Below are 15,504 nucleotides of genomic sequence, written 5' to 3' on the forward strand. Positions count from 1 at the left end.
TTCATATGGGAGTGGTTATTATGGAGGGGGTATGCAGACAGTAATGACTGCATTGCCCTCTACTTCCCTAAGACGCCAGCAGGACATGGGACATCACAAGAAGTTCTGGGTCCTGCTGCTGGCAAGTCACATGACCTGCTGCTCCTGCAGACTACAGGCAGACCACTATTAGGACTTGTAACTACCGTGGACAGTTTTTTATTAGTGGCCAACCCCTTTAACTATACCAGACAAACCCTTACACTGTTATTTGGCATGTTGAACTATATTACCCCTGATATCACCTGTAACAAGATTTGAGTGGGGGTCATGTAAACCTAAGTGCTAAGTTTCTTACATTCTTTGTTCCTACACATCTAAATCTTTCAACGTCATCCATGGGTTTATGTCGGGTCAGTACCAGAGTGGTCATCACAAACTTGGCCGTATTGGGTTATATTACTTCCAAAGTTGGATAATTGGGCTCTTAATCGCAGACTGGTTGTGCAGGGGGAATATGAGACCAAATAAGGTGATAATGGAAGGTGAAATCAAAGCATAAACTTCACTTTAATAAATGTGAGGTCTGTAACTATATTGAAAATTCTGCCAAATGCTATTGGAGTCTCTTCAATGACTCCACAACCGCTAGCGTACATAGCAACGTTTAACCACGTTTGTATGTTTTCTGTCCACAACCCAAGACCACTCAAAGGTCGCCTTAAAGGATAGTTGTGACGTCCTGTCGTCTAATGCTGCAGCGTAGCGCTGAAAATTAGTTCAAAAATTGTTTCTGGGTTTAGGAATCTCCTAAACAAATCAAAGTGTAGTTACGCATGATGGGTGGGCTTCACAATTTGTATCATAGATTACACATAATCTATAAACATCACATCAGGATTTCATTACTTGTGTGATCTGTCTCTCACTTTCATCTCCGAGGCCTGCAGCGATTGGAAGGGTCTGAATAGGCTCGGTCTCATCTTCCCCTCCGCTGACGGAATGCAGACTTTGAAGATGTAGACAAGTGATAAACATTATATAGATCATTTTTATGTACAAGCACTCGCCAGTTTACTGCTTGTTAATATGCTATAATTCGCTGAGTAAACAGTTTTTTGCCAGGCCTGTGATATGGAGCCAGGTGGCTGCTGTTGTCCTGCCGCAGAACCCTTATTTCCTGAATGGACAACCCGTTCCAGAGCCCTATACCCTCCATCAACATTTTCATTGTTTTCATATATTTTTGTGTTGAAGGAAACAGTCTTTTTAGCCATTTGCAGCTGGCTATAGACGTGGCACTTAGCCAAGCTTTGTGATGTTCACGTTTCCTAAGCATGGAAGCTCCAGTGTTCCTGAAATTGTGTCTTTCATGTCCATACAAATGTCTCATCACACAAGTTAAGACTACGGCATCTAGACCGGGAATTACTTAAGGGTCAAGCATTCTTCACAAGAATGTCAATGCTCCTCTTGGTCTCTAATGTTTTCCAAATTAAAGGTGTTTTCCAATTTGCTTTTCCCTGTTCTTCAATTTCCAGCAGTGACCGATCACAGACCCTGGCTGACGTCAGCGGTGACCTCCTGATTGTGCCAGGTGATTGCTGCCGCCAGTCACAGGCCTCAGCATTTGTCAAAAATGGCCCATGATTGACTGACTTCAGCAGTGATCTACCCTCTATGCCACTGATTTTTTCCTAGACCAATCAACCAAATTAGATCAGGTCTTATCACTACATTTTATCATTGCCGGATGCACCTTAAAAACATTTCTAGACATTTCCGACCATTTCTTACAATTGAAACCTCTGAAATACTAATTGTCGCTCTGATTCTGGTCTAGGCTACTGTAAGGAATCTTCATCTTACTAAACTCTCTCCTCTACATTGTATTCTTAACACAGCAGCCAGGCTCGTCTTTCAGACCAAACGCTACACATACCTCCAATTTGTGCCAATTACTGCACTGGTCGCCAGTCTCCTTCCAAGTACAGTTTAAATTTATCACCCTCATCCACAAAGCTCTGCATAATGCTGCCCCCCTTTACCTCCCCTCTCTCATCTCAGTCTATTGCTCAACCCGTTCTCTTCAATCTACCAGTGATCTTAGATAATTTTCTTCCTTAATCGAACTTTCTACACGTCTCCCAGACTTCTCCCAATCTACACCAGTTCTCTGGAATACCCTACCCCGGTCTATCAGACTAATACCCAACCTCCAGAGCTTCAAACACGCTCTTAAACCCCATTTTTTAATGCAGCCTATTACACTCTCTCACTGTAGGCAACTTTAACTCTCTCTTTATTTACCAATTCTGTGTACTACCCCATCTGTTATTCGGCAAACGGCAGATTCCAGGCTGCAGCATTCTCTGCAGTCCCATTGACCTTAGACTATAAATAAGATGGCGGCTGATGGCTGGTTCAAGCAGCAGCATTTTTATTTATTACATTTTTATTCCATTTCCTTGTTAAAAAAAAAAATTGTCTGGCCCATTATACAAGCTCTTCTACCTCTTGTGTCACCCACTTAGACTGTAAGCTCTTACGAACGGAGCCCTCACTGCTATTGTTATTATTCTGTAATGTCTTATTTTATTTGTATATGTTCCCTATAATCTGTAGAGCGCTACGATGGCGCTATATAAGTAAAGATTATTATTATATTCCAGGAACAGGACCTAGACAGATCAACTCAGGGGCTGAAAGGGAGTTTATGCCACAACTTTTTTTAAATTGAATACTATGAATTTATTGAAACCAAAAATAGTGATTTTTCTCAGTTCACAGAATTTGAGCTGTCGAAGAATGGAACAAGAAGGGTCATCTGGTTCAACCCTTACACCCTCCGTGATTGCCTTTTCCGATACCAGAGGGAAAACCACACTTCCTGTCAATAATAACCTAACTTCCTTTCCCCATAGGCTTTTGCCCGGGTCTGTATGATTTGGGAAGTGATAGGAAGTCTGAGGAAGTTTCCTCAGCTGTAAACACATAGGAACTAAGGTACAAAACTGTGGAAGACAATAAGCAGAGGATCTCCCCATACAACAACCCAATAGATCATTTATTAGTTTACTTACTAACCTGATTGGCTGCTCATTAAATAATTCTGATACATGGCGGCTGTAATCAATTGTAACCCTTTGTCAGAAAGAACTTCTTCCTCCAAAGGATGACGGCAACAGTTGCCATCCTCAGTTTTCATTTTGTTTAGAAAACTTGGCCAAAATTCATTGCCAGATTAAAAAGCCAAAATTTCATCATGTCTCTAAATCAGAACAGTAATTTAAAGGGGATCTGTCATCAGTTTTGACCATACAAAGCTACAGACAGTGTTATGCGCCAGCCCTGGAGAGCTGTGTAACCAGACATTTATGCATCTTGTTAGTAGTGACAGGACTGTAAAAAGTGAAGTTATAATCCAGCTCTGTTGCTGTTCTTGCAAGGGCTCAGGTTGAGCCTAAAGAGCTTTTTAGTTCTCTGTTCTGTGCTGCTCCTTAGCTCCTCCCCTCTACTTTGAGAATGAACTGTATCGGGAGTATGGTTGGATACTTGCAGCAGTCACTCAGAGCAGAGGGGCGGGGCTGTGTAACAGAAAGCTGTTCAGGCTTATAGACCTGCCCAGGCATTTCCTGGAGCTGCACACTTGCACTAAAAATTCACTTTTCATAGCCCTGCTTCTATTTATAACACAAACAAAGATACGGTTACACAGGTTTCCATGTCCTATACCTAGCGCTGCAGTTTACTAATGTCAAAATTGACGACGGATTCGCTTTAGGAAAATTCATAACATGTTAAATGAATTTTAAAATGAGGATAATTACAAGAATAATAACTGGACAAGAGGTAAATAAGTCAGTAACTCTCCCATTACAGCATATGTGAGGGTCCCACCAATTAGTAAGTATGGCCAATGATTGTTTCCTTCCTGTTACTACTAAGGAGCAGGGTACTGACCTACAACTTTAGGGCAAGTCTAACCAGTGCCAGCACATATCCAGGATGTATAGACCTTCAGAAGTAGCCCTCGTCTTCCTAGATCCATCATTTTATTGGACAAAGGCACACTAAAAGGATGATGGAATTCGATGACTAGATATGAGCGGACCTGACAATTGGGTTCAGCCGTGTGACCTGGATGTATTACCTGATGGGCGTCTCACATCCCTAGCAACTAGCCATGGCTCTGATTGGCCACGGGAACACCCCTTCTTGCACAGCATAAACGAGGGTATAAGATAAATCATAACTTTTAATTTAGGAAATTGTCAATTTGCCCGATCGGCCGTCAACCACAATTGCGTGGCCAAAGCCGATCGTTGAGTCTGCTCCATGACCCTTTGACCTGAGAAAACAAGAAGATCCTTATGACTTTGCATTTGGATGACAGCACATTAGGGTGAATTTTTAATATTTCTTGGGGAACGGTTTTGTGTTGATGAAGTCGGTTGCGGTGTACCAGTCTTTCCTCTTATCTATCTGACAGCGTGTGGCACATATATCTCAGACCACCACCCTGAAGCATCAAAGGGCATCAGCCGGGCCCAGATGTAGCATACCCTGATGACTGATCCTCTTATCTCAGACACAAACCACAGCCCTGGAGACAGGACAGCATGAAGTATCAGCATCAGTCCTCGTCTATGAGGTGTAATGTGTCTTCCCCAATAAGTGCCTTTTAACAAACCACACATAAGGGTGAAACGTCTGAATGATACGTTTTTCTGATAGCAACAGATAGTCGCTTCCTGCCTTGCACTTTAGGCTGATCACTGGGAGGGGTTAGCGAGGCAGCTGGAAGGAAATCATGAAGCAGTATCGCAAACTCTGCAGCCTCCTGATCCTCGTCCTGTACACTCACACACTGAGAAGATTAAATATCTGCTAGCAATTCCATCTCATGCAGCCTCATGGTGTGGTGCTGCTGTTTTGTGCATCATCAGGTGAGTCAACTCCAACCTATCCCTGTGCGGACCCACTTCATATACAAGTCTAACGAGCTTCGGACATCACAAAGATTTACTATTTTTATCAATTTAGCCAAACTTTATAAATGACCTGCTGCATGCGCACAGAAGATCCTGATGTCTGATAATCTGTGCGTTCCAAAATTGTAATATTTTTATACGTGATTTCTACTATTTTGTTTTTTTTGCTTTTGTAAGTTATATGATTTTTTATTTTTCTGCTTTTGTTTGTATAGTGCATATAAATTATTTATACTTAACCGTAGATCTCTGGTTTGGCTAATAAGAGCTAATTTGTATACATTTATACCATGGGGCACTACATCTCCTCAATGAGAACCAATACCCTCTCATGTTTTAAATATAGAAATTCTTGCGGTGGTACAATTTGACCCTACAATTTTAACCATCGTTCCAAAATATATTTACGAAATTGATATGTTAATGCATGTATGTACTGTCCATACATGAAGAACAAGTTAGGAGAAAGCTTTTGTCTCATGGCAGACTGGGCATCAAAGGCGTGCCCCCTGACAAGCTGTCACTTTGTGTATCCCAGGCTGATCACAGTAATCTGTTTCCACATGCTGTTTGGAATTTTTGGAATATATAGCGCTATGGCGTAATTGTGTTTTTTGTGCCAGTGTTTAGGCTTTCTTAAATTTTACCATTTTTATGGATTTGCTTTAGATTAGAAAAAGATGTGCCTGGGCCTACATTTTTAATTTTACAACGAGTGAAAAATATCTTCCTATACAGATATATCCTATACGCCTACATCCTTGTTTTTATCTGTGGGTCGAGATGTGACTGGCGCACTGTGACTAGTTTAAAAAAAAGTATGTAAAAAGTTCTGTAAAGTTTTTCCAAAGTTTGTCATATTGCACCACTCATCGCAAACCAAGGAGAATGGTATGGTTGTCCACGTCTGTATATTAGGATAGCAATTCTACAGAACAATTTATCAGGAAAGTGTTATATTTGGAAAAAACTGCATTTCTGATCAGCTTCTGATAAAACTTGATGTAATAGAGTGTCCATTTAGATGAGTATTCAGTGATGTAGTGGAAGTTTGTTATATTCTTTGAGCACCCTATGGTTTTTTAAATTTCCCGTATGTGTTGTGTGTTTTTATGAAGACTATTTCTCATATATCTCTCTACTTCTAATGCATCTGGCAATAAATATCAAGTAAGTCAGGCCACTAAGGTATGTTTATACTAATGGAGTTACATTCTTTTTATCTAAAGGGACGGTCACAGAGGGGGAGATTTATCATCAAGTTTTTGGGATAAAACTGTTCTAGTTGCCCATGGAAACCAGAGCTCATCTGAAAGCAAATGAAAGCTTACATCTGATTGGTTGCAATGGGCCACTAGAACAGTTCTGCTCTAAGAGACTTATGATAAATCTAAAGCTACTGTTACATTAGTAGTGAATACCTGAGCTTTCATGTTATTTTACACTTGATGTGAGTACATGACACAGCATATGACGGTAAAGGCTTGGGAACCATTGTCTCCACTGTGTGACTATTTCCTGTTTTAGTTTATAACACCAGGAATGGTGTTCCTATATGTCATCCTGCAAGTGGAGGCGATATCACTTATTGTTGGCCATTGTACTAGTTCATGGTCACATGTGGTGCCACGGCATCTTTAGGTGGAGGTTAATGGATGTTTTGGTTCGTTGTGTATCTATATACTGTAAGTCACTTGTAAGACAGATATGGTTAACTAATGGTCCCCACTGAGGTCTTTTGTGCATGGACGCAGTGAATGTCATGCCAGGCATGACGCAATGTGAACATGCCAGGCAGCCGGCCACTACTTAGTGGATAAAACAACGACACCTAAGACCTAAGGCCCCTTGGATGCGAACATATGCTCCAGCAGCCGCTCACAGGAGAAAATAGGGGTGAGCTCACCCCAACCCTTTCCATGGAGAAGTGAGCGGCCAGCGCCGTAGCACAGCGAAATATAGGACATGTCCTATATTTTTCAGTGCACGGCCATGGTGACCGGGCACCTTAGGCTTTAATGGGGACCAATATCTGGCTGCAAACTGTGGAGCCTTAGGCTTCCTGTTCACGAACAGGCCGCAAACTATGGGTCTCTTGCTTTTTTTTTTTTGCAGTCCGTTTGTCAACAACATTCTGTGGTATATGGCTTCAGAAACAGACCGCATGTCACCCATATGTCATACTTTTTTACAGCTGTGTGATGACTGTGTTTTTTATGACCTCTACTGACTTCTCTGTAACTGAATGACCAACAAACATGGGCAAGAATGGGACTTTCTGTGAGATTTTCCCCAGGGACACTGGGGTCAGACACGTTGCGGGGTGTCACGGCCACCCCCGCGATCCATACCATCGTGGGTGCACCCGTGCCCCTCTCCGCTGCCCCACTCCCGCGCACTAACCTCTCCTGGCTCCCGCACCCGTCCGGACTAGGTCCCGAACGCGGCCCCGCTCCCTAGGGCGCGCGGCAGTGCCTCCAGATTTAAAGGGCCAGCGCACAGGTGATTGGCACTGGTCACTTCCTGTTCTGTATTTACCCCAATGGCTCCCATCATTCCCTGCCGGATCTTTGTGTGTACTCCAAGCTCCCCTGCGATATTCCTGCGTTCCTGTCTGTTCCTGCATTCCTGTGTTTCCTGCATTACCTGAGTCCCTCCGTGTTGCCGTATTACCTGAGTCCCTCCGTGTTGCCGTATTACCTGAGTCCCTCCGTGTTGCCGTATTACCTGAGTCCCTCCGTGTTGCCGTATTACCTGAGTCCCTCCGTGTTGCTGTGTACCTGTGTCCCGTCTGCCTGTTCTCCCATTGCTGATTCCGTATTTGGACTTGACCTTGCATCTCTGCCGCCTGCCCTGACCTTCTGCTTGGACCTGACCACGAGACTGTCTTCCGCTAAAGTACCTCGACCTCGGCTGCCACCGCTGGCTAGGCGCACTTGTGGAACAACCTGGTGGTATCCTGGCGCAGCAAGTCCATCCTGCTTTGTGGCGGGCTCTGGTGAAAACCAGGTGCCACTTAGACTCCAGTCCCAGGTGTCGGCTTGTACCACCTCCCGTGGTGGTCCAGAGGATCCACTGATCCTGACTTGGGGTAATTCTCAGGCACATGACTATACATGGTGGCTGTGAGCTATCCACAAACATGGCAGCTAGCTTCTCTCCAATATTGAGGTCTATTGTGCACAATCACAGTATGGTGAGCAAATCATGTCTCATTGCATCGTGACAGAAATGGACGGCCCCATCATAAAAGATAGAGCAGGCCCTATTGTCTCCTATGTAGATGGGGGGCAGTAAGCAACCCTACCCCATCCAATCTTCACCCTGCCAAAATGGGCCACAAACTCCCTCTTCTACAGGCCCTTTCTGCATGCATTTATGAGCCCATAGAAATACATGTAGCTGTGAGAAAACCACATAAACCACGTCTGTATCTCCGGAGGAAAAAATAATCGTGTGCATGAGGGCTAAGACGTTGTTTTGTGAGAGACTCCAGGATTTGGAACTCCTTACAGAAGTTACTTATTATGACAGAGGAAGAGATTCAAAAAGTTCATCAAAGTTGCCCCATTAGTGTGGTCAAAAGTGCAAGGGGATGCTTCTATCATTTCCGTTCTGGTGGGAAATGGGAATCTATCGTAATCTCCTCCTACAAATATAATTGTGCAATGGTCATAGACCGGGGGAGCATCACGACTGGTACATGAAGAACCGAGTCTGAATTAAGTCACACATTGAATCATCAGGGGTAGGTTGGACAAAACTAACCACAACATTTACTAACATTTAGATTCATTAATCCCATAGACCTTGTTTGGAGCACTAGAGCCCATAAATTATCTTTACTCCATTGCTACAAGCGACACAAGAGTGAAACCTAGTGACTGGATCCTCATGCTGGGACAGCCCCTCTAACGTCCCTATAATTACCACCTGGAAGAGGCCACCACTGGCCATATTGACCTTGAAACTTACTTGTATACATTTGCCTTAACATTCAGCTTTCAGCAATAAGTAATTACTCCTTCCCAATCCTGCTCCAAGTGTTGTGTGATATTAGAGACTTGCTGAAGACAGGGCAAGGCTGCAGGCTGCTCATTAAACGCTACCTGCAGCGATGTTACCTTCATCTTCATGTGTGAACATGACTTTGTGTACTTGGACATGCCATTCCCTGATTCCCTGTGCGCTGGTCCATTTACTACTGTTATGGACTGAGGGTCTGTCTATGATCTGGCAGGGTTACAACAAAGTGGAGGTCTAAGGCCATGGTGTGTCAGCTCCTACGACAAATGTTCATTGGTGATGACAGGACATTGGAAGGACATCTCTGAGCCTCCCTGCCCTGTAAGTGGGACACCAAAGCCAACGTGCTGACCCTGAATTAAGACTTTGATCTGTGGTTTACCCTAAACTTCAGCGACATACTCCTACAATTTCACACTTGTTGATGTGTTTTCTTTGAAATTCTCTTTTCACAGATGAAGTAATATCTTGGCCTTTTAAGATTCGGGGCTGGGTAGTCAGCTGTGGTGTCACGTATTCTGTGTGTCAGATATGGTAGTAATTTAAGTCTTATCTCTGACCTTGAATATGTGACCATATCAACCTTTCATTATTATTTGCCTTTAACCTCATTATTAAGTAGTACTGAATGATTAGATCTTAGCCTTGTGGATATTTAAAGGGACGCCTACAGCATGCTACTTGTGCGAAGACTCCTTATGATGCCTGCGAGCATCATGTATCCAAAAAGAGCATAGAATTCACTTGCATTGTTATTTTTGCTATTACGCACTGCAAGATACTGAGCTGCAAGACAGATTTTTAGCAAGTATGTTTCCATTCACTCTAAGCAAGCAAGAAGTTGTATTTGAGGCACAATATATTATAATGTTGCATTGCAACATATTACACAAAAACATTGATACTTTATCAGCACCAGAAGCCGTGGATATCTGATCCACCTGTTTTTCCCCAACCAATGATATTTATGAATCTCATGATATCTGATCCCAGATGAGTCTCCTGTGTTATCCCCCCCATTACAAGGCTTCCTGCCTGTGAAAACAATAAATCTACCATTTTTTTTGTAAATGTAATTACTTCTATTAATACAGCTAACTTGTATTTTCCAGAGTGTAACGTTCCAGGCCCACTACCCAATAAAACTCCAGACATGACTTGTAGAATTATAGCCAGTAATGACTTTACTCTGCTTTTAGGTGGGAGGGGGATTTCTTTGGCAGAGCGAAAAGTTTCCACCACTTAATCTTTTCAGCATAAAAACATTGAAGAGTCCAACGAGTGATAGTATATAAAGCTACTCCTATTACAGTGAAATGTTCATAATAAAAAGTCCACTATAAATTATAGATTTGTTTGTTATGAATACAATTTATATGGTAAGGTTTTTTTTTTCTGTACAATGTTACCATCAGGGGGCAGCACTGCTCTATTGCATCTAGAGCTACAAACAAAAAGTGGGGCTCCATATCCCCCGTTCTTGTAGCGGGTTACCCAGGATGGGCATGGGTGCGAGCCTACTGTATCTACATCTCTTTTACAGTGGCTTATGAGTTACATACGGGTGATACATGGCCAAAAAACGGCCACAAAAATGTGACCGCAAATACATACGGTTGTTTGCTTGAGCCTACAGATGAGAATCTTATCTTTCAAATCGAGCTAATCTAAAATCAGAGAGTTAAAGAAATAGTAAAGGATTGGATCATTCCCAACTATGGGAACTTTGCCTTCCCGTATCCCCGGTTCTATAGCTCACGGAACCACAAGTCTGATGAAGTTTGAAAGATTAAATTGTAGCTGCTGTAGAACAGAAGATATAGATGAGTTTGACTCGGACTCAAGCAAAAAATGACACTTTAGACTTTGTTTTGTAGGTAAATGGGGAGAATTTCACATAAAAGAGGGAAATCCCTATACCCTACCTAAGGGAGCTGCTTAGTTTCGTTAGGTAAATGTTCCCTTTAAACACCCACAACCCCCCCCCCCCCCAAAAAAAAAAAGATTGGGAAGATGAAACAGCTCCATAAATATCTCCCCTGTCTTGGGAGAGTCAGGATTCAACCCCTGACCATCTTATATGTATGGGCAGCTTCAGGGAGTAGTTAGTGCAGGTAAAACTGCATTTTGACACAATGGGGGTCGTTTTCTCGACGTGTTACCCAAATATTTCCGCTTTGCGCCGATTTCCCCTGAATTGCCCCGGGATTTGGGCGCATGCGATCGGATTGTGGCGCATCGGTGCTGGCATGCACGCAACGGGGGGCGTGGCCGAACGAAAACCCGATGGATTCGGAAAAACCGCTGCATTTAAAAAAAAAAAAAAATGTGTTGCGGAGCTAGCACTTACCTTCACTCAGCCCGGCTCGGTGTATTCCAGTGCGTTTCGGGGAACTTCAGCGCAGCAGCAACACCTGGTGGACGTCGGAGGAACTGCCTTAATAAATCCCAACGGGGCAGATTTACTTACCCGGTCCATTCGCGGTCCAGCGGCGCGTTCTCTGCGGTGGATTCGGGTCTGGCCGGGATTCACTAAGGCAGTTTCTCCAACGTCCACCAGGTGGCGCTGCTGCGCTGAAGTTCCCCGAGGCCCGCCGGAATGCACTGAAGTACACCGGCCTATTCCTAGTGAAGGTAAGCGCGAGACCCGCGACACTTTTTTTTTTAAATGCAGCGTTTTTTCAGAATCCGTCGGGTTTTCGTTCGGCCACGCCCCCCCCTTCCCCCCCGATTTCCGTCGCGTGCATGCAGCGCCGATGCGGCACAATCCGATTGCGTGCTCCAAAATCCCGGGGCAATTCAGGGAAAATCGGCGCAAATCGGAAATATTCGGGTAACACGTCGGGAAACCGCGAATCGGGCCCTTAGTAAATGACCCCCAATGTTTGATCTCCTTGCAAAATCAAGAAGTGCTGAGAGCCACCGTGTAGTTCCTTCTAATGCAGTCTAAAGGTGACCCGGCCGGAGCGTCCATCATCCATAACCATCATCCATTGCAGCAAGGCAATAACTGGCCCCGCACTCTGTTCTATAAATGACTTGTTGGCTTGAAATAATTTTTTTTCTTTTTGCAAAAGAAATATCCCACGTCAGCAGTATTGTATGCAGTGTCAGATCAGAGGGAGACATCTGTTCTCAGCGATGGCAACGAGGGGTCACTAGGGAGGTATGTCAGAACTGACAATAGAAATCTGGAGATGTTAGTGAAACGTTCTTGCTAGTGGTGTGTCTGGAGGCAGCATGAACTCAGGATAGCACATTACAACATGTCTCTACTCGGCCTCCTTCTGTCACATGTACTATCCCACAATCCCTTGCTGCTCATACATACTGCATTTAACGTGAAATTACATTAAATAGTTTTTTTATAAGACAAAACATTGATATCTCTTCACAGCGAACATGAGATAGAAAGGTCAAGTCCATCTAATAATTGCACCCCCAGGAGGAGGATTTAAAAAAAGCAAACCATGTTTTTGACATATTACCCTAATCACTTTTTGTTGGTAAAAATCTGAATAAAATGTCATTATAGTTTACTGATCGAATTTTTAACAACTATAAAAGAAGAGCAGATCCTGCCAAAGAGGACACACACCTGCATGTAAGTGTACTTGGTTTACAATCCTTTATCCTGGTGGTAGATTTCCTTTAATAAATATGGTGCAACAGGCGCAGCAAGAAAAAAATATCCCCCCATATCTCCATGGCCAATCCGCAAACTGCAAAGAGTTTGTATGTTCTCTCTGTGTTTGCATGGGTTTCCTCCGGTTCCTCCGGTTTCCTCCCACACTCCAAAAACATACCGGTAGGTTGATTAGATTGTGAGCCCCATGGGGACAGGGATTGATTTGGCAAAGCTCTGAGCAGAGCTGCTTAATCTGTGTGCGCTATGTAAATAAAGGAATTATTATTAATATTATTAAACTACACTAAAAGTGTGTTTGCCTGTGTATAACGCAGGGTGCGCCACAAAGTGTTGCCTGCGCAAGAAATGTTTGCATTGAAAAGAACAAGCAAAGTTTGGCATAAAACTGGTGCATGGCCCTTAGTAAACGTGAGCCACTGTCTGAAGCTTTGTATGTTCAGAACTGCTGACAGATTCCCTCTAAGCAGATCTGTGAAATACGATATTAATAATGGACTTACAAAGTTGTCGTCCATTCACATACTTATGTTTGGTATGGCTGTGTGAGCATGAAGAGAGGGAAAAGTCATTGCCAGGCACCTCTTAGCCAGGGCTGGATAGTCAATAAACCAAATGTGTGACATCAACTCAGATTCTACTTTTCCATCCTCCAACTCCAGCTACTATGCAGAGGACTGCATAATAATTAGTAATGAAAGTAATTAACTGTTCACTATTAAATAGCCTCATCCATCTAAGCTCCTGTAGCTCTACTCATTGCTGTGTCCAAACTCCAGGACAGAAAACACTCTGGGCGTATTAACACCACCTGACCTAGCAATGTTCAGACTGCTATAGTGATTGGGGCTCATTTACTTAAATATCCGCTGGAGTTCACCGATGAGTTGTCTGATGATAATGCATTCGATTCACTAAGATCGTGCGCCTGATTTCCAGCATGTGTCGCTTCCCCGCTCAGGTCCGACAGAGTTCACCATCTTTTTAATGGTGCATCTAAGTGCATTAGCTTGCGACACAATTTGAATGTTAAATCCAAATCAGTCGGATCGTCCGATGGCACGCCCGCTAAATTGTATCGCATTGCAGCTGTGCCAAAAAAACTATCGCGTGCGCCAAAATCCCAGCGCAGACACCTGTTAAATACCTGTCCAAGGCGTGCAATCCCCAAAAAAGGCGCACAGTCCGACGAAAGTGCGATCCGCGACCCTTAGTAAATAAGCCCCATTGTCTTTTTGATGGCTCTAGGTCCTGAGCACTGGGAGTGCGGCCAACAAAGTTTTTTTTTCTGAAAGAACAGCCTTATTGAGAAGATATATGTAGCTGATGGTCATGTGTCAACTCCTGCTAGATTAGTATCCTATTAATACAGCTGTTCCTACGTTTTACATGCGGTAGGAAAGGAAATGCATACGTCTCTATCAGATGAAGTGACGGGTTCCTGGCCCAGGTCTTTGTTGTCCTGTACAAAATCAAGAAGTCTAAGCCGAGCGTAACACATGTTATCCTTCCTAATACATATTTCATATGCCTCCTTTCATTTCATAGGATATGATTTCCTATGAAGCAACTGGATACGATGACCCTTCAGAAAGATTTATAGTGATTTTTTTCCCAAATGGAAAACGGCAGCTCCGCAGCTTTGTCCAGAGGTACCTGGCTCTTCAGCGGAGCCCAACATGACAGCTGCAAAAACACAGATCACCTCACCAGTCCCATCTAATTCCCCACAAAGTCCCCAGAGTACCAATTATATGGACTGTGTTAAATTGATTTTTACATCGTCGGGACGGATAAAAGTGTTCACAGAAAGTCCATAGGAGAAGATCATGAATTGTCATGACAGATAGAGAAAGGAAACTTCCCAGGCTTGAAATATGTGTATACAGAACTTTCTTTCCAGTAGCTACAAATCACAATGAGTTAGACAAGAATTGTTGACATGCAAAACTAGTATTGGTGTCTTTACACCTTTCTTATTGGTGTCTTTCAAAACTTTTGTTTTCTCTTACTGTTGCATAAAAACTTATATTGGTGTTTAAAGGGATTGTCCCAAGCATATACGTTAAACCAGGGGCCACTAACCTTTTTGGCTGAGAGAGCCATGAACGCCACTTTTTAAGATGGTATTCTGTAAGAGCCCTACAATATCCACATGCCTCCCAGTAAATAGGTAGCCCCAGCACATACCCCCAAGTAGATGGGAAGCCACAGCACATACCCCCAAGTAGATGGGTAGCCACAGCACATGCCCCCAAGTAGATGGGTAGCCACAGCACATGCCCCCAAGTAGATCGGTAGCCACAGCAAATGCCCCCAAGTAGATCGGTAACCACACACATGCACCCAAGTAGATCGGTAGTCACATACATGGCCCCAAGTAGATCGGTAGCCACAGCACATGGCCCCAAGTAGATCGTAAGCCACAGCACATGCTTCCCAGAAGATAGGTAGTCACAGCAAAAAAAATGAATATTCACCTACCTGCGCTCCCTGCAGCCAGCTCATCGCTCCGCACCTGTGCCGCACAAAGGACGTAGGCAGCGGTAACATCGCTGCCTGTGTCCAGTGATCAGTCAGAGCCAGATGCGTCCAACAAAAGAGCCACATCTGGCTCCCGAGCCATATGTTCCTACCCCTGAGTTAAACCCTATCCACAGGATTACTAACTAATCGGTGAGGGTCCAACTGCTTTGACCCCCACCGATCACGAGACTTGAACACCCAGCAATCGGGAGAAGGTGGTTCCCATTCTCCGTAATGGGTACTCTATAACACCCTGCTGCTCCACCCATTAGTGAGAACGGGAGCCCCTGACTCATGATTAGAAGTTGGACTCTCAGAGATACTTTTGTTATC

At 43.7% G+C, this 15,504-nt stretch overlaps 1 protein-coding gene across 3 annotated transcripts in view; it reads left to right on the forward strand.

Moving 5' to 3' along the window:
• Window positions 1-15,504, forward strand: part of ARHGEF3 (Rho guanine nucleotide exchange factor 3) — a 202,208-nt gene that overhangs the window by 85,629 nt on the left and 101,075 nt on the right. Inside the window, exon 1 of one of the 3 annotated variants that reach the window (XM_072128461.1) lies at window positions 4,785-4,928. The exons of the other annotated variants lie outside the window; for them this stretch is intronic. Coding sequence (XP_071984562.1) covers window positions 4,896-4,928 — 33 coding nt within the window. The 5' untranslated portion in view covers window positions 4,785-4,895. Of the gene's footprint in view, window positions 1-4,784; window positions 4,929-15,504 lie in introns of those variants that run through there. 3 annotated transcript variants of the gene reach the window in all.

This window comes from Engystomops pustulosus, chromosome 10, assembly GCF_040894005.1.
Source record: "Engystomops pustulosus chromosome 10, aEngPut4.maternal, whole genome shotgun sequence".
In the NCBI taxonomy this organism is placed as follows: domain Eukaryota; kingdom Metazoa; phylum Chordata; class Amphibia; order Anura; family Leptodactylidae; genus Engystomops; species Engystomops pustulosus.